Source organism: Passer domesticus, chromosome 24 (assembly GCF_036417665.1).
Source record: "Passer domesticus isolate bPasDom1 chromosome 24, bPasDom1.hap1, whole genome shotgun sequence".
In the NCBI taxonomy this organism is placed as follows: Eukaryota; Metazoa; Chordata; class Aves; order Passeriformes; family Passeridae; genus Passer; species Passer domesticus.
The window spans coordinates 5,589,397-5,617,177 of NC_087497.1; the positions used below are offsets into that span (position 1 = coordinate 5,589,397).

At 52.7% G+C, this 27,781-nt stretch overlaps 1 protein-coding gene and 1 long non-coding RNA gene across 10 annotated transcripts in view; one reads left to right on the forward strand and one right to left on the reverse strand.

Moving 5' to 3' along the window:
• Positions 1 to 24,283, forward strand: part of LOC135285892 (uncharacterized) — a 32,337-nt gene extending 8,054 nt beyond the window's left edge. For 2 of the 6 annotated variants that reach the window (XR_010350520.1, XR_010350515.1), the window contains exon 4: positions 1,715 to 4,130. This is a non-coding gene — a long non-coding RNA (uncharacterized LOC135285892). Of the gene's footprint in view, positions 1 to 1,714; positions 4,131 to 13,698; positions 14,135 to 23,736 lie in introns of those variants that run through there. The other 4 variants (XR_010350517.1, XR_010350519.1, XR_010350518.1 and 1 more) reach the window with 4 other exon arrangements.
• RPS6KA1 (ribosomal protein S6 kinase A1) overlaps positions 4,097 to 27,781 on the reverse strand; it is a 32,181-nt gene continuing 8,496 nt past the window's right edge. For 2 of the 4 annotated variants that reach the window (XM_064398624.1, XM_064398626.1), the window contains 21 exons: positions 19,715 to 19,768; positions 15,834 to 15,950; positions 14,940 to 15,021; positions 14,590 to 14,670; positions 13,925 to 14,004; positions 13,230 to 13,336; positions 12,647 to 12,684; positions 12,400 to 12,542; positions 11,806 to 11,876; positions 11,497 to 11,585; positions 11,328 to 11,392; positions 10,885 to 10,987; positions 10,306 to 10,433; positions 9,729 to 9,854; positions 9,133 to 9,222; positions 8,524 to 8,682; positions 8,167 to 8,328; positions 7,785 to 7,861; positions 7,556 to 7,673; positions 7,038 to 7,175; positions 4,097 to 6,781 (listed from right to left, as the gene is read on the reverse strand). In XM_064398624.1, coding sequence (XP_064254694.1) covers positions 6,659 to 6,781; positions 7,038 to 7,175; positions 7,556 to 7,673; positions 7,785 to 7,861; positions 8,167 to 8,328; positions 8,524 to 8,682; positions 9,133 to 9,222; positions 9,729 to 9,854; positions 10,306 to 10,433; positions 10,885 to 10,987; positions 11,328 to 11,392; positions 11,497 to 11,585; positions 11,806 to 11,876; positions 12,400 to 12,542; positions 12,647 to 12,684; positions 13,230 to 13,336; positions 13,925 to 14,004; positions 14,590 to 14,670; positions 14,940 to 15,021; positions 15,834 to 15,950; positions 19,715 to 19,768 — 2,151 coding nt within the window. In that variant the 3' untranslated portion in view covers positions 4,097 to 6,658. Of the gene's footprint in view, positions 6,782 to 7,037; positions 7,176 to 7,555; positions 7,674 to 7,784; positions 7,862 to 8,166; positions 8,329 to 8,523; positions 8,683 to 9,132; positions 9,223 to 9,728; positions 9,855 to 10,305; positions 10,434 to 10,884; positions 10,988 to 11,327; positions 11,393 to 11,496; positions 11,586 to 11,805; positions 11,877 to 12,399; positions 12,543 to 12,646; positions 12,685 to 13,229; positions 13,337 to 13,924; positions 14,005 to 14,589; positions 14,671 to 14,939; positions 15,022 to 15,833; positions 15,951 to 19,714; positions 19,769 to 21,133; positions 21,194 to 27,781 lie in introns of those variants that run through there. The other 2 variants (XM_064398627.1, XM_064398625.1) reach the window with 2 other exon arrangements.

Genomic DNA, 27,781 nt, shown 5'->3' on the forward strand with positions numbered 1-27,781 from the left:
TCCCGAATATTTCAACACATTCTCCTTCCCTGTTTTCCCAGCTGGGATAATTTTTTGCCAGCACAGGCAATTCTTCTCGGTATCCATGGGAATTGCCTCCATAATTAGACGTGCACCCAGTGCACAGATCAGAGCGCTCCAACCCAGCAGCTGGAACTAGGAGGCAGGTCTGATTAAATCTGCTCTGCCACGAGGAGAAAAGCCAGCTTTAATGAAACATCACAGGACTCCCTACCCTGTCTTTAAACAGGGCAGGAAAAGGGACTCCGGGATTACTTTGAGAGTGGCTGCTCGTGGTGTGCTCACAATTCACAGAGCAGAAAGCGAGCACTGAGTGATCCAGGGCCTTGAAACTGGGGATCTGCCTCATTAAAAAGGGGCTGATTGCCAGCAGCTTATTAAAGGGGCTCACAGTCTGCCTTCAGAACGCCAGTGAAGGTTGGAGGGGTCAGCAGGTGCAGATGGAGGTTTTCTCCTTGATAGTTTCTCCTCGAGCCAGTGAGATCAGGGTCAGCTTGTAGAGAGGAACAGTTTCTCTGTGTTTTCTGCCCTGCCCATCAGTGATTGTTTGTGTGGATCCACCAAAAGACACAGAGCCAGCCAACGGCTCTTTTTTTTATTGAATCCCACAAAGGTTTGGGTTGGAAGGACCTTAAAACCCACTCAGTCCCACCCCCCTGCCATGGGCAGGGACACCTGCCACCATCCCAGGCTGCTCTAAGCCCTGTCCAACCTGGCCTGGGGTACTGCAGGGATGGAGCAGCCACAGGTGCTCTGGACAATTTTCATGGAAAGTAAATGATTTCTATTCCTGCACACCCGGTTCTGCAGGTACAATGTGCTCTTCAGGAATGGGAGCTGGTGAAAGAGGCAGATGGTCGGATGGAAATTATTAATCCCATACAAATTCTTTATCTTTAGTTGCTGCCTCCACTTGGTGTCACAAACCCCACGACTCCTGGGGGCTTCCCCTTTTAAGAAACAGAGCTGGGAGTTGGGGTGGAGCAGACGTTAAAATTCCAAGTGGTTTGGTGGGTGGGAAAAAAGTGACTTTTAACAAATACGCTGGGGCTGGGGGATCAAACAGGGCTCTGGTCTAGACAGAACCGCACTCCCCGCCTGCCTCAGAAGTTCACAGCACACCAGCTGACAGAATTTAGCATCTCGTTTCCCTAACATGATTAAAATGCAGCTCTGTGTCCTGGGGTACTGACAGCCCCTCAGATCTCTCTGCATTCCAAGCCACGTTTCCATTTCCCCTGCTGGAGTCGCTCCCTTTGGAAACGCGGCCCTGCGGACGCGCGGCGCTCGCGGATCCCAGCAATGCAGGTCGCTGTAGCTGGGGTTTGAACTCAGCCCTTCCTGTAATTCTATGATTTGAATATCATTTTCACAACCCTCTCAAGCAGCAGATGAATGAGAGATTCCTGGCTTTGAGTCAAAAGCCGCGGTAATTAAATGTTTATAAAACACTTTAAGCATGCGAAGTGCTGTTGTAGACAAGGAACCAACAGATCTGGCAGATTGGAGCAGGATTTTAAGGCACACCAGCAAACAGAGCCCATTTCCCCCTCTACATCTCTCTTTTAGAGCTGCTAGCAGAGGGTTGTGGAGGCCATCACCAGGTTCCTTTTATTATAACCAGAATCAGTGAAATCAGAATCAATTTCTTTCATATGAATGTGTGTAGTTCAGAAGTTTTCCCCTCTGTAAGGACTCGCCAAGCAAAGGGTCAGCCTGCTGTTCTGCTCAGGAAGGAACTACCCCGTGGGAAACAGAAATTGCTGCTACTTCTGATCTCTCACATAAAACTGGAGAGCTTCCACCTGTTACAGGTTTCTAACACCATCTGCTGTTTAAAAGGAAGATGGCATTGGAGCTCAGCAGCACTGAGAGCTTGTTTGATAAACCAGACGCGACACCAACGAATCTGGAATGTTTCTGTAATTGCCACAATTCTTTTTTTTTTTCTTATTTCAAGCCCTGAACATATTTTGACTTGATCTTCATTATGAAGTGAGTGATTTCTTCGCTAGAGGAAGCAGAATCCCAGTGAGCAGCAGCCCAATGTCAGGTCCACAACACTTCAGTTTTCATTCCCAGCCATGAGGCTGTGTCATTTCAGCACCAACACAAATTTCAAGCAGAGTCACTCTGTCCAAAGCTTGCCTGAAGAACTGACTTAAAAATGTTTTCATAGGAGAGAACCATGGTCACCCTGGGGTATGAGGAGCTCAAAGCAAATAATTCTTTACATTAAAAATAAAAATACTGACCTTTTGCTGGCTCACACTGCTGCCTGTGGGACAGAGCAAACACTCTAACCAAGAATTCTTCTGCTGCTTCCTAATTGAAAGAGATACAAACTTTTGTCCCAGGAAAAACAATAGAACCCAGGAGCTCATTACACATTTAAATTGAAGGGCTCACAACTACTGCTCTTAGTTTTGGTTGCAGATATTTGTGATAACAAGTTTTTCTAAAACAAAAATCTTTTCTCCAGAGGGGTCCTTGGCCATTCACCCTGAGACAAGCAGGGGTTAGACAAAAAACACCCAAAACTTTAAAATCTAGCACCAAACAGAGGTTGTAGCTCTGGGATTCTTCTCCAGTCTGATCCCATCAGCCCAGTTACAGCATCACCCCCACCTCTCGCATTTCTCACCCCTCCACACATCCTTTAAAGTCAGTGGCTCCTTTTGTGAGCAGGCGGCTCCTCACCCCGGCACTTTCCCTGCACTTCGACAAAAGAGACCTTTTACACGTCAATTTATTTTCAGACAAGCATATCTGAAAGGGAGTTTCCCTCCGGAGTCGAATTAGTATTAATGGCAGGTGTTCAGTGGCACACAAAGGGAGGGAGGCTGAGCCGAGGCACTAAGACAGCTTGATGTTTTAATAACCAGAGGCAAGGAATGGAGTGGCAGCGGACCTGCGGCTTCCCCGGCGTGAGTGAAGGTTTTATTCAGAGCCCCCATGTACTGCCGAAAGAAGACCTTGAAATATTTTAAATGTTTTCTTTGCCTTGAAAGAGGGATTAAATTGTTGAATATTCCATGAAAGCGCAGCATCCACCCCACCTCCCGTGGAACTCGCTCGCAGTCACCGAGCACTTCCGAAGCCTCCCGCGGCCTTGGGAAGTGGCCGTGGCCACCCCGAGGAGGTGCTGGCACCCAGGAGGCCTCCAGCTGCACAGGTCACCATCCACCAGTGCCTAGAGATGCTGAAAAAAGAATTACATGGACTAACTCAAAGGTGGGAACTTGGAGACAGATTTGCATTAAAGTTTAAGAAATTAGAACCACAGATCAGTTGCTCAGTGAAGTTTCACTGTGAAAGAGAAGATGATTGCTGGGAAAGCTACTGGCCTTCAGTTTTAAACGGAATCTTGATGGGAATATTTCCCAGGCTAAAAGACATTTATTGTTGTCCTGGTGAATTTGACAGAAGTCAGCAAGGGAAGGGCACAGCTACACAGTGGGAAGGAAGGGAAACATCCTCTCAGCTGGGACAGCCCCTACAACGGAAAAATGGCTGATTTATGCCCCAAACCAGGAAAATTTAACCTGTATTATACAGAAACAGTATTATATAGAGCTGTTCCACATTATTTTCAGGCTCCTTGACTTTGGATCAATATGCTTTTCCTGCAGAGGTTATTTCCAGGTAGACTCAGCAGTTTGAGGCTGGATTCCGGGATTTCTGCTCCCTTGAGCTTTCATTCAGACCTATTCAGGACAAAAGCTTAAAGATCAAATCCACTATTAAATACCTGAACTAACAGAAATAGCTTTCCTTGTAAAGATGTCCTTATGTATGGAAGTTCAATCAATTTTTGCCTCTTTTAAAACCAAGCCAATTTGTGATATCCTCTGTATCCTCTTTGTCCCAAGTTACAGCTGAATGACCCCAAACTCCTGTAAGAGCAAATCACTGGGTCTCTCACCACCCCCACCAGTAGGCATTAGATACCCAACTTTCACCTCAAATAATGCTATTTCAGTTAATATGAAAACAGTACTTTGGCAAAGGTCAGGACAAAACCAGAAAAGGAAGGGGAGAGCCCAGCCCGTCACAAACACCTACAGTTCTCATATACAGAAAATTCACAAGTCCAATTTTATTGAGCACTGGAATTTAAAAAGTAACAGCACTTGGTTGATCTGGAACTAAAAATCAAGACTCATTTTACTTATGGATAACTCGGAACAACGTGGTAAAAAGCCCCCTGGAGAGGAAGGTGTAGCCATTCTTGTTCTCTCTGTTTTCCAAGGGGATGGGGGTTTCAGAAGCTCTAGCTGCACCAAGCACAAAGTTCTGATTGAAGACCTGAGGGTGGCAGAGGGGTTTGATGCTCCTGGTTTTGGGGTGTGACACCCCAGGTATCATCTCCTGGCCCTGCAGGACCTGCAGCAGCTGAGGGCTGCTCTCCCCCTGCCCACACTGATCTGCACCTGGTTGTCCCCACACCCCTGAGTTGTCCCCTGCTGGCCTCACACCAGCACATCACAGGGAGCATTTAGCAAGGGCTGTAATGTTTTTCCTGACTGATATTTGAAAACATTTGCAATTTCATATAAATAACCAGTTATCCCCCAAACCAGGACAAGTATTTGATTTAAGACCCCCTAAACCCCAGGGTTTAAGAGCACTGATCTCCACCCACCCATGGTGGGTTGGCATCCAAGCCCATCCACCACTCCCGACCTTCCCTCGAAACACAATGGAGGAAACATTCTGAAAATCTGGAGAGGTTCCTGCAACACCCAAAAGCACCCTAAGGGACTGAGCCCAGCTCCAGAAAAAAGTTTGTGATTATTGCATTGGTTGCAGGTACCTAACATTTGCACAGCACTGGCACAAGAGTCACTGTGGAGTTGTAGGGAACCTCATGCCATGAGTATTTTTAAGGAAGGCATTTTGGATGGTGCAGTGTCCCCCTCCCCAAATCTCAGCAAAACATGAAATCTGTCTCTGCTGAGGTTGGTGGCAATACCAGTAAGAAGATCCACTGTGGACTGGAGCTGGCCTCCTCCTCTCAGAAGCGCTGGACACTCAGGCTGCACTTGGAATACAGAGAGAAAGAAATTGTGACTATTTCAGCTTCTCACTGGCTGCTCACAGGACCTGCTTGGATGAGGCTACAGGAGAAGAGCACTGTGCATCTCACATAATCATTTTTATGGAATTCTCCATTTTAGAGCCAACTGGGACTGAACAAAGCAAGTTTCCTCTCTTGTGACATGATCAGCTAAAAGTAGCAGAAATTCACATGAGAACCTCCAGTCACATCCTCGAGCTCTGTTTGCAGCCCTTGTAGCAATCCTGCTGCTCCCAAAACTGCCACCACGGAACCACGGAGCTCTGGCAGTCCCTTGCACCTCAGACTGGGGTGGGTATTTATTTCTAGCACAGTTTGTCTCCAAGTGTTGTTTCTATAAGCACAGAAGAGTCTTGAGAGTAAGAAATTCCCCATTCCTGTTGGTTCTTGCCTCATTCCAGGACTGGTTCTGATCACCTCCCACTGAGAGAAGGTAGCACGAGAGGCTGCCCTGAGCAGCACTGCTGGTTTTCAGGGCCTGATCAAAAGCTTTGCAGCTTTTCCAGAAGGCAGACAAGGAGCACAGTCCCTGCATAGCACGGAGGAACAACCTGGGAATGGCAGGAAATGCCCGGGGATCGCTGGGGGTCGCTGGTTCTGCAGCTCACAGGCAGTCAGTAACGGGACAGCCCCTGAATGACATGTTTATTGTACGAGTCAGAAAGAAACCCTGAGTCACCGGCTGGAGAACAAAGTTAAATTAAAAAATAAAGGGTGGTTTGGTTCAGAGGTTCCTGCTGAGGGGAAGGGAAGCCCCAAATGGTAAAAGCAGCAGCCAGAGCCAGCCCAAAGCCTCCGCTTTGCCAGGGAGGAGGTTCTGGTGTCATCCCCCCCTGCACAGGTGACAAACGGCAGTGGTGGAGAACTCGGAGATGGGAGAGCAGAGGGAAGGAATTGCCAAACCTAGGACGTGTCCTGCAGGAAGGCTTGGAAAAAACGTGGCGTGTTTTGTTCAGAGATCTGAGCTGCTGGCTGGGCTGGGGCAGCACAGGAGAAAGGGAGAAACAGAGGCTGCAAAATCCACCTTACATGGAACAAACACACCGGGCTTGGAGGGGAGGGAGGTCCTTCATGGACAGGAGTGCTGCTGGCTGGGAGGCTGCAGGGCTGGCTTTGGGAAATGCATTCGAAGGTTTGAGGGAGGAAAAGCCCCAAAGCCTAAACCTCAAGTGTGACACAGCCTTCCAGCTGCTGTGGAGCTGGGGAGGATCAGTTCCAAGACATGGTGTAGAGACAACAAATACCTGGTCCTACACAGGGAAGGGTGAATCAGAGCTGCTTTTTAGTGCCACTTGACATCAGTTATACATTCTAGTTCTCATATACACAGATGGATTTCTTTATAAATCGACAATTTACATGTCAAAAAAGTTTTACAGTGAAGTTCTCTCAGCAAAGATCAGTCCACGTGAGGAGGAGCCAGTCTTTCAGGAGCAGGAAGGCACTTGGCCTCTTGAGAGCAAGTCCCCAGGGGAGCCCCTGTGCAGACCCTGCCCGTCCCCTGTCCCCCTCTTCTGTAGGTGTGCAAAATCCGGGCTGTTTCTGCACCGTGGGGCCTCACAGGGTGGTGGAGGGGAGCTTCTTCACCCGCCTCTGTGCCAGGATGGAGGATTCGATGGGCTTCAGCTGAGGGCTTGGCTTGGAGCTGTTCAGTGCCGAGTACGTGGCAGCCATGGCGCCCTGGAGAGGGCACAGAGGAGTCACTCAGGGGCAGGGGAGCTACTTCAGACTCATGGCTTTACAAGACAGGGGACCAGAGCCACATCCACAAACAAAGCCAGCAGCATCTTTCCTGTTTCTTTAAGTCTCCCTCCTGCACTGACATGCTGTTAAAGAATCTCCCCTTTCTTTCCTCCCAAAAACCCCTGCTTGTGAGCCTGCCCTGGCTCACACCTCTCCAAACTTCCCTCCTGCTTTCCCACTCCAGATTTTGTACCTTTACAAGCTGAATGTCCTGGTGATTGAGCTGGCTCTGGGGTAAACTGTCCTTCTGGGTTATCCAAGGATGCTGCAGGACCTGCTTGGCTGTGAGACGCTGGTGAGGATCTACGTGGAGCATCTTTGATACCAGATCCTACAGGCATCATTTGGAAAGTCAGACTTTAGAAGATTTCATAATTTAAATGCAAAAATATCCACCCGTGTATACCCCCAGATTAGGATTTAAATGCAGAGGCCAAGTTTGAAGTCCCCAGACATGAATGTCTTTTTATATGAAATATGTTTTTGGCAGGCCTGGGGGGTAGAACACAGAGCAAACCCCATATGGGTCAAGCACGAGGTTGGTTTTCCTTGCAAATATCACAGCCAGAGCTAAAACAAAGCTGCTGTGAGGGACTTGTGTAGGGTAGAAGCTGCAGTGCTGGTTTTCTTCTCTCTCTTGTGTGCACCCTCCCCAACCTGCTCTAAATTTACCTCACAGCAACCCCAACCCCAACAAATATCAAACCCTACCTTGGCCATGTCAGAAATAGTGTCCCAATTGCCCCCACTGATGGAGAACTTCCCCCCTCCTATCCGTGTCAGGATCTCTTCTGGAGTGTCACTGGGACCATTTGCAAAGGGAGTGCAGCTGGGGAGAGAGGAGAGAGCCCTGGATTTACTGACCCAGGCAGGAGGAGAGGCACAGCTGTCCCCACAGAGCACACTGGGGACAGGGTCACAGCCCCAGCCACTGCCTTACCCTGCCAGCATCGTGTACAGCAGGACCCCCAGGCTCCAGATGTCACAGCCCTCGTCGTAGCCTTGGCGTTTCAGGACCTGAGCACAACAAACAAAGGGAAAAAGTTTGTTTGGTTCCTGTCGTTGAGCTCATTTCAGAAGAAGGGCTTGACCTGGGTGCAGTCCGTATGCAAAGCTTCCAAAGCTGGACAGAACAGCAAAGTCTGGGACTAAAATATCAGGATTCAAAATAGATTTATTACTACAAGTGGTATTTTTGTAATTGCCTCTTCTGCAGTGGGATGGAGATGGGAACAGGACAGACCCACTGTGCCAAGTGGGAGCACAGGTTAGGGGAGGGACGAGGGGACTGCTGGAGGGTCTCAGGTCAGTAAGGTGCTCACCTCGGGTGCCACGAAGTTTGCTGTGTAACAGGGGGTCATGAGGAGCCCGTTCTCAGCCCTGAGCTGCTTGGCAAAGCCAAAGTCACAGATTCGGATGCTCTCGGGGTTCCCTGATTTATCCACGTAGAGGATATTGCTGGGCTTCAGGTCCCTGTGAACCACCTGTGGAGCCAAGAAAGGGCTGTGCTCGTACCCCACGTAGATCAAGGTCTGAAAGCTGCCTGGCCCCACATCTGTTTTGCCAAGAGGGCAATACCAGCAAGAAATAATTGTGATGGGCAGAGTTACACCCTGGAGGAGAGGGAGCACAGAGTAATGCCAGGGAGCTGCCAGGAAAACAGTTGTGACCACACTCACCCCTTGGGAATGCAGATACTCCACTGTTTTACAGATCATGTGCAGGACTGAACTGGCTTCTCTCTCCGAGAAGAATTTCTGTCTGAGGATTTTATCCAGCAGCTCCCCTCCCCTCATGAGCTCGGTCACCAGGTACACGTACTTCCCATCATCGTACACCTGCCAAGGAAAACATGGGTGGGGTAATCAAAATGTGCTTCCACAGCTTCCCTTTTGTACTCCCATTGCCAAGGAGCAGACAGGGATCAGCAGAGGTGGCTCTGGGGAGGCTCCCCCACCCCAGAATCATGGAATATCCCAACCTGGAAGGGACCCACAGGGATCACTGATCCAGCTCCTGGCCGTGCCCAGACACCCCAATGATCCCACCCTGGGCATCCCTGGCAGGGTGTCCACAGGCCCCTGGTGCTCTGGCAGCCTCGGGGCCATGCCCATTCCCTGGGGAGCCTGGGCAGTGCCAGCACCCTCTGGGGGAAGAACCTTCTCCTGACAGAAACAGCAGCACGTGGAGCTGTGTCGCTGGGCTGCCCCTGCTGGGGCTGAACCCTGCCCCCAGCAGCCTGCACTTCCTAAACCAAAGCACAGGGAAGTCTCTCAGGCCACACTCACATCTTTCAGGGTGATGATGTTTGGGTGCTGCCCGTACCGCAGCAGGATCTCGATCTCCTCAGAAGGGTCTCGCTTGCTCTTGTCAATCACCTGCAAGAGTAGGGACACACTGCAGCCACCACAGGTGGGGAAGGGGCCAGGACAAAGCACACGAGCTGAGTTTGGAGCCCTGCAGAGCTCCTGTGCCGTATCCACTCCGTCCCCTCATCTCTTTAGCTCTAGAAATCCTTAAGTTGCTTCATCAGTTCTGTCTCCCCACCCCACAACATTTTATGTCTTTTGTTAAGACCTGATGTAGCCACAGCTCTCCACAGGAAGATGAGATGCTCTCCCCCCTCTGAGGGAGGAGGACACTGCTTCCCTGCTATTCCCGGGGAAGGGGAAGTGCAGCTACCTGCAGAGCAGCACAGAAATTGTCTTTTACATCCTAGATGAGCCTAAAGCTCATCCTGTTCCACTCTCTGCCAGGGCCAGGGACACCTTCCACTATTCCAGGTTGCTCCAAGCCGCGTCCAACGTGGCCTTGGACACTTGCAGGGATGGGGCTGTGGGCAGAGATGTAGCAGGGGAGCTCATGTGGGAGGGCAGTGCCAGACCTTGACCGCGTACTCCATGTTGGTGGCCTTGTGGATGCAGCGTTTGCAGACGGAGTAGGAGCCCACGCCGATGGCCTCCTTCACCACGTACCCGTCGCTGAACTGGACGTTCTTGCCGTGCAGCTGCTGCCAGGGCACAAAGGACAGCTCAGCTGGGAGGGTTCAGGGAAGGGTTTGTGCAACATGATGAGTTAGCTGCAGCACAGAGAGAGCTGTCAGACTGTCTGCTACATCCCACAGCTTCTCCTCCCGGCGGGGAGCAGGAGGAGAGGAGCACAAGGCAGATATAGGTCAGTGGGCCAATGCTGCCTCCACCAAGCACGGTGCCTTTGCCTTTGTTTGCCCAGCCCATGGCATTACAGACCCCCTGCCAGCACAGATCCACCTGGGGACAGGAAAGCCACAGCCCCACACTGCCCTGACAGCCTGTGCACAATGTGACAGTCAGTGGTGATGAAAGAACAGGAGGCAAGAATTCCAAAGAGAACCGCCTCAGGCTCCAGGTGGTGCAGAGGTCCTGCAGACCTGGAGCATCCCTGCACCTCCAAAGAGCTGCTCCTCTGTCCCCATTCCTTACCTGCACGACTGAATGCAGGGCAGGCTGGGGAGGGTGGACTTTGCCATCCTCCATTAACCCGGTTGCCACGAAACTGAAGCCTCGGAAGAGCTGATGGGCCCCTGCACTCGGGGGCACACCCGGGGAATCTGCAGCAGGAGTTGAGAGACAGCTCGAGAAGGGCCTGAGGAGCAGAAGCCTCCCCCTTGCTCCCAGGAGCTACGGTACTTTATTTGAGACAGGAGCCACACCAGCAGCACTGAGTTTACCCCTAACATCCCACAGAGACTCATGGAATTGTCCAGCTTGGAAAAGCCCTCTAAGACCAGAGAGTCCAACAATTCCCCCAGCACTGCCAATGTCCCCAAGTGCCACATTCACATGACTTTGAAACCCCTGCAGGGATGGTGACTCCACCACTGCCCTGGGCAGCCTGTGCCAGGGACTGACAACCCTTTTGGGAGAAGAAATCTCCCTGATATCCAACCTAAACCTTCCATGTGGAGAAACCTTATCCTGCTGGTGCCGGATACTCCCTGGTATGAAGTCACAGAGTGACATCTCACAGGAAAGCTGGGCTTTGCCTCAAGTCATACAAACCTTTTGGTGTCCGTGACGTGAACTCTGTGTCAAAATAAAACGTGTCATCTGGCTGGCCCACTGCAGGCTTGAAAGGGGGTTTGATTTCCCTGCGGTACAGCTTCTGCAAAACACACAAACCCCAAAAAACAGCTGCAAAAACAGCTTGGAAGTGCTCCCACAGACACCTTCTCCCAAAGGGTACAAGGCTGCTGAGGAATGAGGGCCAGGAAGAGATTTTGTGAAACTCTGTGTCTTAGCATTTTGCTACAGCTCAGTGAGTGACAGGCAGCCCAGGTGTATGACAGAGGATTTTGGTTTTGGAAAGGGTTATTGGAATGGATGGGGACAGGGACTGGTGGCTCTCCCATAGCTGGCCAGGCATCAGGACAGTGCTATTGCTGCTGCCAGAACTCTGTTAGTGGTGCTGAGTGGTGCAGAAATTTGCTCTTTCTGATACTCACATTCCAGTCGATGGTGGAGTAGAAAGGGTGGCGCTTGATCTCCTCTGCCCCATCTGGCCCAGACCCTGCAAGAGACACCACGGGTCATGTTGTGCTGAACCACAACAAAGCCAGGGTGTCACAGAGAATCTCAGAAATCAAAAAAGAAAAAAAAAAAAAAAGGTCTTACCTAATCTGTTGGCTGGATTCCTTTTGAAAAGGGCTCGCAGGAGACTCTGAGCCTCGGCGCTCAGGAACTGTGGCATGCCCAGTTTCGCTCTGGGGAGGAAGTTATGCAATCAGCTGCAGGTTTAAAGAAAACCCACAAGGCAACTGCAGCACCTCCACCCCCAAAATGCACAATCATCTCTCTGGCATTTCCACTGCACCCTTTAAACGCATGGCTGATATGGCACCACTTGCCAAATAACGCCACAGAATTTCAAGAGCCCCCAGTTGCAACACCCCTACTGTGCAGACAGGAGGGAGAAACTCTTACTTGAGGATGAGGGTCATCGTCTCCTTACGGTCCTTCCCCTGAAAGGGCAGTGCCCCCGTAAGCATTTCAAACTGGGAGGGAAAGAGAAGAAGGGGAGAGTCATATCTGAGCAAGGCTCAGGGCTGCACAGATCCCACTGCCCCTCCTGCTTGTGAGGGGTCCCAAGCCTGGCTGTGACAGAGTCACAGGCACGGCGAGTTCCCAGCAGCAGCTTGGCTCTCGGGGTTTGCCAGGGAACGTGTCCAGGCCAGAGCCTGCTCCTGCCGGGGCCCTGGGATCCAGCAGCTGCCAGATGGTGGCACCAGATCTGCACTGACAGCGAGGGCCTGGCGCTGGGGTGGACACAGACACCCCCACACACCCCACAGACACGCCACAGAGACCTCCGTGCATCCCACACACCCCACAGCCCCCCCACAGCCCAGCACCCCTGGCACAGCAGCCTCCGGGGACCAGCTCTCCTGCCTGGGGGCCTGGACGGCCCCTTGGGGCTCTTTGGGGGTGTGGGGAGCCCCCAGCCAGCAGGAACAGAGCTGTGTCTGCTGTCCCAGGGCAGGGGCAGCTGGCATTCCCGGTCCTGGGCAGGGTACCCACCATGAGGACCCCGTAGGACCACCAGTCAGCACTGTGCGAGTGGCCCTGGCGATTGACCACCTCCGGAGCCATGTACTCCACAGTCCCACAGAAGGAGTAGGCTTTCTTCTCGTGGTCTATGGCCTCCTTACTCAAACCAAAATCTGCACGAGAGAAAGCTGTCAGCACACTGCTCCAAACATTTCAAGCAGCTCTGTATTTCAGGGACCAACCTTGCTGGAGCCCCAGGCTTGGTGGAGCCCCTTACCTGTGAGTTTGATGTGCCCCTCTTCATCCAAGAGGATGCTAGAGCAGGAATGGAAAAACAAGTTGTTATTGTCTTTGATAAGGGCTGGTGAGAACAAGCACAGCAAGAGATGGTCTGAGATCATCCTTTGGCTCCCAGAATCCAAAGGAAAAGTTATCTGTTAAGGAGAAGTTACCTGTCCTTTCTCCAAGATAGGAGTGGGACCAGGAGCAGCTCCCTCCTCTCCACACCCTCAGCTTCACAGCAAACCAAAGGCCCCAGAGGTACCTCCCTCAGACCCCCACATACTCCAGGCAAGGATAACCAAGCTGGAGTGGGCTCTGCAGAACCCAGCCTGCTCCCTTCTCCCTCTGAAGGCTCCCAGCTGCCTAAAGGTGGAGCCTGGAGGCTGCTACAGATCTCTGCTCAGCCTGTGGCACACACAGCTCCTGGCTGGAACCACTGATCCGAGGAGCCTTGGGTTGGCACCACCACCTCCCACGTGTCCAGCCCCAGGGCACCCTCTGGAAGGCAGGAGCTGTTCCCTGGCTCCAGGCTGGGCTGGGTGCAGGGCTGGGATCCTGCCTCAGCTGGCCACACATACTTCTCTGGCTTGAGGTCCCTGTAGATGATCCCCAGGCTGTGCAAGTGGTCGAGTCCCAGTGCCAGCTCTGCCAGGTAGAACTTCACATCCTCCTCAGTGAACATCACCTGCAGGCAGGGGGAGAAAGCAGAGAAGTGCTGGGTTGCAATGCCAGCAGCTTCCCTGCACCTTTCACATCCATGCTGCTCCCTCCTGCCCTTTCTAAGTTTTCCAGACTTCACCCACCATCCATGGTTTGGATCAGAATGGACCTTAATGGATCCAGTGCCACCCCTGCCGTGGCAGGGACACCTCCCACTGTCCCAGGCTGCTCCAAACCCTGTCCAGCCTGGCCTAGGACACTTCCAGGGATCCAGGGGCAGCCACAGCTGCTCTGGGCACCTGTGCCACGGCCTCCCTACCCTCACAGGGAACAATTTCTTCTTTAACTCTAATCCAAAATGACCTTCTTTTCATTCTTGTTCTTTAGGAGATGCTCCTCTGAAGCTGTTGCAGGGGGGGCCACCTGTGCTACTGCTTTTCTGCTGGAGCACAGGGCTCCCACAACAGCCTCTCCTGGTGCCAGCTCTGGTCTATCAGCAGCCTGGAGGCTGTTTTCACCCTCTCAAGGACTGCAAGGGTCAGTTACTGCTGCAGGCCATAAGCAGAGATGAGCTGAGCCACAGCAGCCCCCCGAGATGCCAGAGCATACCCACCTCTTTGGAAAGCCGAGTGAAAAGGTCACCTCCTCTGAGGAAATCCAAGATGAGGTACAGCTTCCCCTCCGTCTGGAATGCTGAAATACAAGCCAGGGCAGGAATCAGAGCCCTGCACTGAGGGAAGGCTCCGTGGTGTTACATTAATCACTTAAATCCCAGTGGCTCCAGCTGGGCACATGCCCTGCGTGGTTCCTGGGTCAAATGCAGGTAGGGCTGATGGGGTAAAGGAGATGCTGAAATGGGAGCTCCCCACAGCACTCTGGCACTGCAGAAAATCCTCATTTTATGGGGGTCTGGTTCCCTTTCCGCCAGTGATACCCTCCTGAAAGGGCTGTTTTTCCGGGAGAGGTGCTGGTCACCTTACAGGAACAGAGCTGTCCTTGCCTTCCCCAGAGTCAGAGCATTAACCCTGCCAGACTCCAGCTCGGCTAGTTAGCTCTGCTTTCTCAGTTTCTCGTGGTTTAATGTTTTAATCCCAGGGATTTGATGTTTAAACCTCCTCTCCCAGTCCATGCTCAGTTCCCCATTCCTTAGCTGGAGCAGGCAGTGGGACCACAGATCCTTCCAGGAAAGGGTTTGTGTTCAGGGGATTGTGTTTAAAGGCAGGCAGAGTCTGCTGGAGCTGCAGCCCCTCTCGCAGCAGCCCAGTGAGCCCCACTCACCATAGTGGAGTTTCACCACAAAGGGGTGGTTGACATCAGCCAGGATGTCCCTTTCTATCTTTGTCCTCAGTCGGTCCCGCACTGTGGGAAGAGAGGAGCAGCTCAGACACAGGAAAAGGCCCTGGCCAGTGTCCAGCCCCATCCCAGCCTTAAGCACCAGGCTGCTTGAGCCAGGTGTTTTCCCACCTCAATCATGATGCTCTTAAACAGATGAAAGAAAAGGAGGATGTTTTGCTGGCATAAAGATGTTTCTCTTTCACCCAGCCCACCCCAGGGCCAGCAGTGACATTTCCCCAGTGCTCTTTAAGTCACAGAGGATCAGAGCACTGCAGGAGGAGTCTCCTTCCTACCTTTCAGTGTTGCCTTCTTGAGCACTTTCATAGCATAGAGGTGGTTGGTGTCTGGGGGAGTTATTTTTCTCACCAAGAAAACCTGAGGCAGAAGAACACCACATTCACCAAGTACTAAACACTGGCAGTAGGAGCTGGATGCTTCCCAAATTGGCAAACCCCAGAGTGTCCCTAAGAAGCTCAAGCTTTCCCGTGGGGTTTCCAGGGAAGTGCTGTGTGTGGACTCCTCTCACCCCTCAGTTTCATGTTGCACTTTCCTCCTTTCCAGCCTTCCACTCCTCCTGACTCCTGCAGCTCCCCTGGGGCTGATGCCTGGGAGCTGTGACTGGAGGCACTGGGGCTTCACTTTACCACTAAAGCCTCCTGGTTTGTCAGTCACATCAACTCTGGATTTTTATCTCCTACCCTTCCCTGGTGTCTCATTCTACCTGGTTTTAGGGAGCATCAAAAGGACACCACCTGCAAGTGGTGGGCTTGGCAGTGCTACTGGTTGGACTGGATGACCCCAGAAGTATTTTTCAGCTTTTCTCTGATTCTACAAAGCCTCTGCTGCATTTGCTCAGGCAGCAGCACACAGTCCTGTCCAATCCCCCACTGTCAGATGGTAACTGACTGACACCAAGCTGATTTAATGTGTCAGCAGATGGTCTGTAAGAGACCTGGATTATTGAAATAGATAAGAGCTACAGGCTACTTCCTTCCTCCTTCACAGAAGGGAAACTGGACCGTAAACAGGGGCCAAACCCAGCCTGGGGCACACAGCAGCAGTTCTGAGAAGGGAGGAACATGCCCAGGAACATTCCTGGGAGTCAGGAAAGTGGTTTTGTTGGGGATGGTTCCTTTCGTCACCAGAATAATTTCCCTGGCGTGGCACATAGGAAGAAGTGATCTCACCTTGCCAAAAGAGCCCTGTCCCAGCACCTTCAGCAGCTCAAACTGTGAGGGATCAGCCTTCTCAGAGCCCTCCTTCACATGGTGTGTGATGTTGATTTCCTGCACGACACCTTCCCCCTGAAACAGAGGGCGCACGGTTGGCAGGGACTCCTGACAAGGGCCAGCAGCCTTCAGGGATTATGGACCAAGGACTGCAGCTCCAGACTCACAGGAGCCACGGGGGAGAGAACCATGAAGGCTGGTGCTTGTCACAGGTATCAGCATCTGCAACCAATAAGTCAGGGCAGGGAGGACCAGGTAAATACAGAGCCCTCCCTCCCAACCACAGGAGCTGCTTTGAACTGCATTTCAGAAGAGTGCTTGAGAAGCACCTTCCTTTTTGAGGCACTGGTAGCAAAAACAGGAGTGTTTATGCCACTAAAAATCCCACAACACAAAAAATACGGCACTGTTGTCAAAACAGGGCCAGGGCTGGCAAAAATCAGACATGTTGGAGCCCATCTGCTCAGCAATCTGAGCAACTCTGCAACATAAGTCTTAGTGCATCTTCAGCACATACAGATGATGCTTTAACAGACTCCAGCCTTCAAGAAGATTGAGGGGAAGCCAAGGTCTCTGGCACATGTTTTGTTTAAAACACATTATTTTACTTAAAAAAAATAAAGAAGAAAAAATAGCTTTAATCAGCATAAATAGAATGAACTCACCAAGGGATCTGGGCCAGCACAGCCACAGACCCTGAGGTGATGCTGAAACACCTCCTATTCCCAGCAAAACTTTTGGACCCAAAGGACAGGAATTATGTTCAAAAATGCATAAAACTCTGCTGTCCCCAGCCCTGGGGAAGCTGTGGCCAGCAGAGGCTGCAGAAAGCTGGAACTACAATTCATTTTTTTCCCTTGCAGAGTGGGGGAAAAAACTTACACTTTGTTTTCTAGACCTATTCAGACACTTGGTCTGGAACCACCTCATCAAAGCAGGTTTTAAAGCCAGCCAGAGGCAGGTGCCAGCCCTGCCTGTCCTGCCCAGCCCACTCCCACCCTCTGGTGCCCATGGATGTGGTTGCCCACCCATTGAGCTCCCCCCCCTTCCACTCTCAGGCTGGGCTTTTCTCAGTTTAGGAAGTGGCTTTGTTTCCATGGTGGGAGCTCTGCTCTCTCCTGTGCTGCTCAGGCACTCAGGGCAGGGGCACAGGAGCTCCCTGGCATTATCCTGCCTTTCCCTGGGCTTGGTGATCACAGGCAAGAAAGATCCCCTAATCCCTTAAACAACACATTCCCGTGTTCCCGATGATCTCCCAGCTTAAAGCAGCCACTTTGCACTTCTGGGTCCATCTGGAGGCTTAGTCCCTGCAGACAGCTGCTGTGAGGAGCAGCTTCCCACCTCCAGAGCTGGAGCAGGAGCTGGCCAAGTTCAGCTCCTCCTGCCAGCTCAGCTTTCCAGGGAGAGAACCCACAGCAGGGAGAGACCCATTAGGAAGAAAATCTTCCCTTTGAGGGTCCCTGGCAAAGGTGCTCAGAGAAGCTGTGGCTGCCCCTGGATCCCTGGAAGTGTCCAAGGCCAGTCTGGATGGGGCTTGGAACAACCTGGGACAGTGGGAGGTGTCCCTGCTGTGGCAGGGGTGGCACTGGAGGGGCTTTAAGGTCCCCTCCAGCCCAGACCATCCTGTGATCCTCCTACCACAGAAACACTTTGAGAAGCCATTTGGCATCTTGCTGACACAAGGGAGGATTTTCCCTCATGGACTCATCCACCAGCTTGGAATTCAACACTCAGGACTCTTGTGACGAGCTCCTACAGCCTGGGCTGGCAGCACACACAAGTCTCCAGCACAAAACCACCAGCGTGCCACTGAGGTCAGCTTCTTCCAGAGCCCCCACAACAAACCATCCCAGAAGGCAGAGAAAGAAAAGCAAACCAGAGTGCCCTGAACATCCAGCGGCAGGAAGGGAAGCAGAGGCAGGTGGCAGCAGAGGTGGCAGCAGAGGTGGCAGCAGAGGTGGCAGCAGAGGTGGCAGCAGAGGTGGCAGAGGAAGAGGTGGCAGCAGAGGTGGCAGCGGTACTGACCGGGCTGGCGAGCTGGCTGGGGGCAGGCAGCTGCAGGCTGCAGGGCTTGGATCGCTGCTTCCTCTGCAGCCAGAGCGTCAGGAACGCCCACACACGGGGAAGTTTGGGGTCCCTCTCCATTGTCCCATCCCGATCAGCATTGTCTGGCCCCGCTGCGGGCTCGGGGCTCTGCAGGAGCAGCAGCAGCAGCAGCAGCAGCAGCAGCAGCAGGAGCTGCAGGAGCTGCAGGTGGCTGCACCGGCGGCGGATGCGCAGTGGGGACGAGACTCGGTCGCACGAGAGGTTCACACTCCCCCTCCCCAGCAACACAACTTTGTGGTTGGGGCTTTTTTTTTTTTTTTTTCAGGTTTGCTTTTAAGAAAATAATAATCTCACAGCTCCTCGCTGACGTTTGGGTTCCCTGGCTCTGACAAGACACCAATAGAAACCACACAGAGTCTCCTTAAAGTGATTTCCATCTAATGCTGCCTGAAGTTCATGTCAGGCTGGGAGCTTTGGGTATTTCCACAACAGGGGAAATCATGAGAAGCCACTTTCCTCTCTAAAACAGAAGAGAAAAACTCACAGGAGCCCACCCAGAAGTGTGACAACCCCTTGGAGAGCTGCACATCTTTGCTCTCCACTGGCACAGGGATGAGGGGGCACCCATGATGGGATCTCTCCAGGAAGGTGTAGATTGGCATTCAGTCCTTCACTTGCCTCATGCTGCACAAGAGTTCTTGCTGTGGAGTCTGGAGTTATCTGAGAGCCACCCTGAAGGTCCACAAGGTGTTTTTAAGGGCATTTCTTGTTTCTGAGCCCCCCATGGCTCAGATTATGGGCAGGACAGAGCAGAGGTATTCAGAGGGCTTATTTTGCCTCCTTCCCCCTCCAAACCTGTTCACCTTTGACCTTTCCATCAGGACAGACAGATGTTTCCTGCAGCAAGACCCCAGAGGGTGCTGGTAAGAAAGAAGCCCCTTGAAATGAGTCAAAAGGCACCCACACAAAAGGAAACAGCCCCGTGTCGGTGCTGATTTCTGAGTTTCTCCTGAGAGTGCAGAGGATGGAACCAGAGAGACAAATTATGACTGTCTTGCCCCCTCTGCCCCCACCACGTGCTATTTGAGAACTGATAACGAAAGAAACAAATGACTGAACAGCAGTGAGGCAGCTGGGCCCAGCCCCACCACGGTGCCCCTGAGCTCCAGGGGCTGGGGCAGGTGCCAGAGCATGGAAAAGCACCTGCAGCTGCTGGCACAGCAGGACCTGCTTCACACCAACACCTCCTGCCTCCTGACCCAGCCCAGGGAGGGAGAAACCCTGTCCACCCCGTGAAGCACCCATTCCACAGCAGCTCCGTGTTCTCAGTGTGGGGGAGCAGCAAACTCCCAGTGCCTGGGCCTGGCAGGAGCTGATAAATCTCGTTATGACCCAGACAATTTTTCATGTTGTGTTACCAGCGTGGGAGAGGAGCCTCAGGAAGGCAAGAAAATCTCCCCTGTACATCCACGCAACCAAAAGTGCCCGTCCTGGCTCACTGACAAGATCAGAAAGCCACAGGAGACATAAATGGCAGCACGGAAAGGGGGTTGGTGTGGGGAGGAAGGAGGAGGAGGATGAAATCAAGTCCAGGATGTCACGTGAGCAAGTGAGCAATAGCTGCTCTCTGCACAGCAGTCCCACAGAGCTGAGAGGGGCTGGCAGGGGAGGCAGGCAGGAAAGGGTTTGGTTTTCAGAGAGGTCCCTGCGAGTCTGCTCACGCCCTCGCGTGTGGGACAGAATGCAAATGAAACGGATGAGTCTCCCTGAGGTGCCCACTGCAGCTCTCCTACCTTGTCTGCCGAGTCCACGAGGTCTTTCTCTATCCAAGTGATGTCAGACTTTGCCTGTGGGACAAGAAAACAAACGTCAGCACAGAGGGGCTGTGATTGTCTGCGCAAGTTTTCCCAAAGAATGTGTTTGGTAAGACCAGGTGAGCTGTTCACAGCCACTGGGGGTGTCTCACCAGCCATTGCTCCTCAGGATGTGATTGTGAGCCGTGTGGTGGCTCCAGGACAGCACTTGGTCCCAGTAAATAAATTTGTATTGATTTGATTTGATAAACTCCGGGTGACCTGGAGGTGGGACAGGAGCTACTGAGAGGGAGAAGAGAAGGAAAAGCAAGCCCTGAGGAAGGGAGGAGCTGCATGAGAACAGTGAGATTAGAGCAAAGAATTAACTGATTTTCAGCTCCAGGACCAAATCAGATTGAAGGGGCCCCTGCAGTCACCTCTGCACTGCTGTGCCCTTGCAGGGGGAGCAGCTGGAGAGGGTGACTGTCCCACTGCTCCAGGAGCAGCAGGGTGACAAATCTGCCAAAGCCACAGCTGAACCCCTTCCTGAGTGAAAAGTGATCACAAGACCCCCAGCAGATCCCGGCCCAGGGATCCCTCCCACCCACCAGGAAAGCAGCTCCATCCTGGCTCCTTCAGACCGGGCCCCAGCCCCTGCCTGGGTTGGGGTGGGAGGGTTGGGCTCAGACCTCTGCAGGTCCAGCCCTCCCTGCTCCTGGGGGCTCCCAGCACCTGCTGCCACCCACAGCCTCCACAGAGGCATTTCCCACAGATTCCTGCACTGCTGGGAATGAGATTGGCTTCTCCTGGAAAATAAAAGCCCAGGAAGTTGCTCCAGTCAGAGGAAGAGACAAGTCCTGCACCTCCCTGTGCCGCCTTCGCAGGGCACAGGCGGCTGAGTCACCCAGAGCAGGGGCTGTGCACACAGGAACAGGGGGTTTTCCCAACTTCCAAATACAAGTCCTGTTTGCTACTTTCCCCCTTTTTTTTTTTGAGGGAGGATTTTACAAGCCAGAAGCCAAGAGACAGGTTTGTTTTTGCTCGCGTTTTGTCACTTTGCTGGTTGAGACCGTCACATCTAAATGCAAGAAAAAAAAACCACCCTGCAAAAGCTCGAAACAGATTCTGCTCTTGGCATTTTGCTTCCTATTCATCAACAACTAACCAGAAGCTGTTTTAATTTCTGTTGCTTCAACACATGCTCTGGTCCCAAAACACTCCCAAAATCTGGCAGCACCTAGGAAAGACACTTCTTAGAAAGCAGTCATACCCTCCAAAACGCCTTTTCCAAAAGAGTGCCTAATTAAACCTGGATAAGGTCTGGCTCTGTAGGATCAGGAATTCCCTGATTCCTTGTGTCCTGCAGAAGAGACAGAGCCCAGCACGGCAGGCAGAGCAGGTATTTTATCAGACACTTGCCTCCTGGATCCTTGGCTTGCTGCGGAAGAGGAGCCTCAGCATCTCCAAAGCTTTGGGCTGCTATCCTGCCATCCTTCCCCAGCTGGTTCCTGAGCTCGCAGCCCGAGCGGCGCCCGGAGCCCCGGTGCCGTGGTTGTGTCACTGGGATGTATTTTGGGAGTTTTACTGAAAGGAAACGGCGGTTTCGTATGGGGAAATGGCTTTGTGTGGCCATGGCTGCACAATGCAGCAGCCAAACGAGAACACTGCCTGGCTTTACGGGTGCTTAGGCATGGAAAGAGCCATCAGCAAATCTCAGTGGGCTTTTCAGGAGGATCAGCTCAGTCCCCCTGTCACACACACGAAAACAGGCTCAGAAAGAGCAATTTCAGGCACTGCACAAGGCAGCAATGAGCAACTGAGAGTCTCAAAATTTCTTCCTCAAAATTTCTCTGCCCCTGCTCTGAGCAGCACAAATGCTGGTCCAGCAGGGATGCTCTCCCTGTAGGATCAGTGGAATTGCAGCTCTCCGGGGAAAGGGCCGGAGCAGCTTCTGGATCAGCACAGGAGCAAGGTGGACCTGCTGGGGAAGGCCATGAAGATATTCCAGGGACTGGAGCCCCTCTGCTCTGCAGCCAGGCTGGGAGAGCTGGGGGTGCTCACGTGGAGAGGAGAAGGCTCTAGGGAGAGCTCAGAGCCCCTGCCAGGACCTAAAGGAAAGCTGGGGACAGAGTTTTTAGCAAGGCCTGTTGTGATAGGACAAGGAGTGATGGTTTTATGCTAAAAGAGGGGAGATTTAGATCAGATATAGGGAAGAAGTGTGTTACAATGAGGCTGGTAAAACCCATGGCTGAAAGCAGCAGTTCCTGAGGGAACTGGGAGTGCACATGTGGCTCCCCATTTTCCTTGCATGGAGCAACAACCTCCCTGTGGAGCAGCAGCTCCTGCTTGGGAGGGAGCCTGGGATCAGTGGGATCAGTGGGGCTGCAGCTCTGCAGAGGAAGCGAGGCTGGAGTTTGTGGAGAGCAAAGGCTGCTCTGTCTGGAACATTTTTCAAGTGGTGGTTCTCAAAAAGGGGAACAAATAAAGTAAAGAAACCTCCCCACTCACTGCCTGCCCTTCTGCAAAGGCCTTTTTTGGGCAGGGCTGGCCCTCGGCCTCATTTGCAAGAAAAGAATTGGCCAGAACCTGGTACTTTTGACTGTGCTTCTGTGGTGGATCCTCCTCAGTGCTCCTGGGAGCCCCCAGCCTGAGAAAAATCCTGCAGGACACTGAGCAGAGACATGGCCCAGGTTGGGAGGGGAAGGGTTCAGCTGGGGGTACCTGTGCCTTGGGGCCACGGACACTCTTAAAGGAAGAGGGAGATTCTTGGAGCAATCCTAGAGGATCTGCAGGGGGAGAGAGGCTTCCTCAGCCCTTTAACTCACACTGAACAAGGGTGTTTGCTGACAGACAAAAGCCTCAGGGACACTGGGGCCTGAGGAGGAAGGGACACCGCGGGGTGGCTTTGAAGGTGGAAGTCCTGCACAAAGTCACTGCTACAAACACAGCCTGGGAGCAGCGGGGACCTGGGGCTGGAACTTGCCAAGGAGGGGATGGGGACAGGGCAGATTCCTGGCAGGGTTTGCAGGAAGGGATTACTGACAGGCAGCAGGGCTGCACGTTTCACCCCACCACCCCCAAGGACTGTTACTGGTCTCCTGAAAAACAAAACCAACCAAAAATGGGAGAGCGAGGAGAAACCCAGAGGACACAGCCAGGCCTCTGCCCACTGGGGGTAACCTAGTGTTCAGAAATCCTCAAATTCTCAAATCATCAAAGCCCTCGTGCCCAAACCCTTACACAGCCGAGGCAGCTGAAGAAGGGAATGATCACCTCCATCCTGGTGTGGAAAACATCAGGAGTCTCCCCACACATGGCTTAAACAAAAGTCTGACTCCTGGAAACGCTCTGCCATCCTCCTGGGGGCAATTCCTCCCCACTCACAGAGGTGACCAAACTGTGTAAAATTAACCTGGTGACTCCTGGGAAGGACTCTGCTGCTCCTCCAGTGATCCTGGCTCCCCACAGCAGGGCTTACATGCAAATCTCTAAAAAGGGAACAGTGCCACGGGACAGGCAGTGTCACACTGGCACCCCTCGAGCACATTCCAGCAGGTGGCACTCGGAGCATCTTCAGTGTGCAAAATGTGTTTCTCGTCTGGGGAGCCCAAAGCCCTTTCATAAACACCCCTCTGGGAAGATTCAGCACCCCTGAAACAGAGGGATCTTGGAAATTGTTAATGGATGAAGGGTTTTCTCAAGCAAAGCCTGAGGCTGAGGAAGGGAGGAGGCAGATGGTGCCTCACACAGCTGAGCCCCTGTCCTTGTGCTTCACAACGTCCTTTTTGATCTGCTCAGTTTTTAACCAACTCGTTTCACAGGGAAATCAAGATATCTTCTTTATGTCAGAGGGCTCAGGTCGGTTTTGGGATGGAGAGAGCAGAGAGGCTCCAGCACAGGCACCCCCTCACTCTCCCCAGGCTCCTCCTGCTCCTGGCTCTATCCAGGGCTATGTTGGCAGCAGATCCTGAAAGTTTCTTCAAAAAATAAATTAATTAATACAATTTCTCCACCCTTTCCAGGCACCACAAGCTGCAACTGGCCAGGATCAGCTGACAATGAGCTGTTTGGGCTAAAGATACAAGCTCAGGCAAAAGATGTTCCCAAACCCACGGAGAGTCCCTGATGGCTCCGCTGCTGCTGCAGTTCCAGAGCTGTGAGAGAGGCAGCCAGCAGGACTTTACACCCAGTGAAACGTGACACCGGAGAGGAGAACACCTTTAACAGCCAGGAGATGAGGAATTACTCAGTTCTGCAGCTTCTACAGAGCAAATCAGCCTCCAGTGCAAAAGAGCAGAGGATGCAGCCTCCCCTTCCTGCAGCCCTACACACACTTCCCAGCAGGAGGAAAGCTCTGCTCAGCAAATTCCAACCAGCTCGGGCTTTGAAGGTGGTGAAACCAGGAGACCCTGTCCCAGGCTGTTCCAAATGCAGAATCCCACTTTGAGGAACCAGCAGAAAAGCACCACCTCCCATCAGGGCATGGGGCAGTTCTGCTACTTTCAGTAGAAAAGCTGAAAACTCTTTCTAGCTGAATTATAAAATACAACATTGGTTTCACAACAAGAACCAAGACTTGTTTGCTGCCCTTGGAGTAATCGTGGGATGTGGAAACTATTCTGTATTGCAGGAACGCTGGAATTCCACACTCCTCCCACAGCACACAGGCTGCCCTCCCCTTGCAAGGCACACAAAAAGTGTCTCAGGACCTGGAAAAGTCTTTGCCTGGTACCTGCCGGGGTTGGTCTGTGCAGGCAGGGAGAACCCAGCTCTCTCCCACCCTCTGGGGAGATCACACGTGTGGGACACGCTGAGAGAAAGGGATTGTCACGTTTTGGGGGTGGCTGTGAACTGCAGCAGGGTTAAAAGCAAAACAAACCCTGTCCAAAACACACCCCGAGCTGTGCATCACCAACACCCCAGTGAGAGTGCACAGGATGAGAGTCTGCTGGAGCACAGCTCTAGTTTATCATTTAATGTCATAAAACCATGGATGCAGCCAGCAGCCACCCCCTCCATGGCTCAGCTGCTCCGTGTGCCAGGGACAGGACCAGAACATCCATCCCAAACCTGGAGAATACATCCAGCCCCTTCCCAAACACAGAGATCACATCCATCCCCTTCCCAAACACAGAGATCACATCCAGCCCCTTCCCAAACATGGAAATCACATCCATCCCCTTCCCAAACATGGAAATCACATCCATCCCCTTCCGAAACACAGAGATCACATCCATCCCCTTCCCAAACACAGAGATCACATCCAGCCCCTTCCCAAACATGGAGATCACATCCAGCCCCTTCCCAAACATGGAAATCACATCCATCCCCTTCCCAAACACAGAGATCACATCCAGCCCCTTCCCAAACATCACACCACAGGGATTGCAGCCACCCCCACGCTGGGAATACCATGTTTTGTCCTGTTCCCCTCAGGAGCTTTTTTCTCCTCACTCTGTCCCTGTGGAGACCCCAGGGGTCCCCTCCTGCACCCCAAAGATAACCACTGACCCCAAGTGCTGGTGCAGAGCCTTCACCTCCCCCTCTGACAGCAGTCCCAGCACTTTTCCAATCCATATCCAGGCCAGCCTGGCCTGTCCAGTGAAATCCACCTCTCTGACAGCAAGGGGATCAGTTCAGCCACATCCCAGGGGCACAGAGTGTCCTCAGCCCACTCAGCATTCCCAGAGCAGCTCTGCCCACCCCGAGCCTTCAAGCACAAACAGGGATAAACCCCCTCCTTTCCTCCTTTTCCACATGCAAAGGGGTGGTGTTTCCCAGCTGTGCTCTCCAGGACTGGCAAGGGAAGGACCTGGATTTCACACTGCAGTTGGGAAACCCTTCCTGCCTCAGAGCAGCAATGAGATCAGCAGGAGCTGCTGCAATGCAATCCCTCTGCTCCCACTGCTGGGAGGCTGCCCCAGGCACACACAGAGGGATTTCCTAAGGGAGAAGGAAAAGGGCTCCAGGCAAGGCAGGAATTCTTAGATAACTGGGACTCCCCTCCCTGGATGGTCCCCACCCTGTGGCAGCCCTGACAGGCAGCACAGTACAACCAGGGGGAAAACAGCTTTTGCAGCTTCACCTGGAGCTAGGGAAGGAATTTACTGCTCGTGTCCAAGCCAGGCTTCACTTCCAAATAAAGCTGGAGCTGGTGAAGCTGCAGGAGCTTCAGGCAGATTTGCCTGTGTGTGCAGGGAGAATCCCAGCCAGCATCTTGGCCAGCCAGGGGCCCAGCAAACCCAGCCAAGGACACTCCAAGCTCCCAGTTGCTGGGGTGGATGACCCAGTGACCCAAACCCAAACTCTGGCCCCTTAAAAAATCACATGTGAATGAGTTCTTCAGGGTCCTCTCCAGTGCCAGCCCTCATCACTGTCCCCTCCAAGTACAACACACAGTAACAGATTTTCAGGGTTTTTTCCTTCAGTACAAGAGGCTTTCTGGAGACAGAACATGAGGCAGCTTCTACAAACTCACCAGGGGGATGGAAATGGCAGAGAAGAAACCGGAGTGGTTTGGATGGGTCAGGGACCATGTGGGAGGGCTGCTGGAGCAGACTCTGCTGCATTCCTCGTGTGCAAGTCCTGTAAGCTGACCCCTCTTCAATTATTCGTTAGAGTCTGCAGCTCATCAGAGACTCTGCTCCTCAAACAGGCATTTATTTGTGTTTTTTAAGAGCTCAGAAGCTGCTGCTCGCCATAGCCCAGCCCTGCCAAGGACACAGAGCAAAGGCTCTGCCAGGAACAGGCCAGGCAGCTGTCAGGCACTGCTGGAGCAACAAAGCCACTCAATTCCTTCAGCTGACAAGGCAGAGCAGCCACTTTGAACTCAGAGCTTTACCAGTGACAGGGTGGAAAAGCCAAATGTTAAGAGTGGCCACAGCTGCTGCCCAGTCCCTGCAGCATCAAGGAAATTTCCAGGCAGCACCACAGCACACTGGAGGTGCTCTGCTCCCACGTCCTGCCCAGCCACGGGGCCAGTGTGGCCAGAACACTGCTGGCTGGGAGCCCCAGCAGAGGGGCAGTGGGCTGAGAAGGGATTTGCTGAGGTACCTGCCTGTTCCCACAGCTCCACGGCTGTCCAGGTCCTGGAGGAACCAGCAGCAGCTGTGCAAACAGGCACAGAGCAGAGCACTCACTTGTTTGTTTTGAAACCCTTCACGTTAAGAGGCTGAGGTTAGTGGTGTCCAGCACTGAGCAGCATCAACCACTGGATGTGGGTCCTGCCCTGCTCTCAGCCTGGAGCTCAAGGGCAGTGCTGGCACAAGAGCTCTCCCTCACCTGGACCCTCACAGGTCAGGCTGGACAGGAGCAACGTGAGATAGTGGAAGGTGTCCCTGCCCAGGATTCCTTCATGCAGGGGAGAACCTGTCTGCAAGCTTTGCCTGGTCAGGATAAACCAACAGGAGCTGCACAGATCTGGGGGAAAGCCTCACCTCTCTCTGTGCTGCAGTGCCCAGCCAGGCTCAGCCTGCAGCACCTCCTGCCTGGGGCCTGAGGCAGAGCACAGCCCTTGCTCCATCTCAAAGGTCCCTTTTATGGTGCAGAGCTCAGTTCTTCCTTCCCCAGCTCCCCCTGTGCTCTGTGATTATCACCCCAGAACAAGCTGATCAGCACCCTCAGCCCGTTCCCCAGAGAGAGTGTGGGCACACTCAGCACTGCAGTTCCACTCCTCTGCTTTTCATGATGAAGTGATTTCACTAATTGGGTGTTGTACTTCCATGTACAATTCCTCATGCTTGGCACCTGGGAGCACAGGCTCACCCCTCAGCCAAGCTGGCTGCAGAGCAGGCTGAAAAACTCCAGTTATGAGAGGCTCCATTTTCCCACTGAATTCAGTTGCTGTTCCCCAGCTGAACAAGGACCAATTTCACCCAACCTGGCAATTAAAATTTGGAGAACCAGGAGAGAATGAGGTTCTGTACCCAGAGAGGCTTTTAATCACCACCACCAAAGAGGATGAGAAAAAAATCCATCCTTGTAGCCATCCTGCACTGGATCAGCAGCCTGGTGTTAGGGATGTGGCCATGATTAACCCTGTTTTCAGTGCAAATTCAAAACACAGCC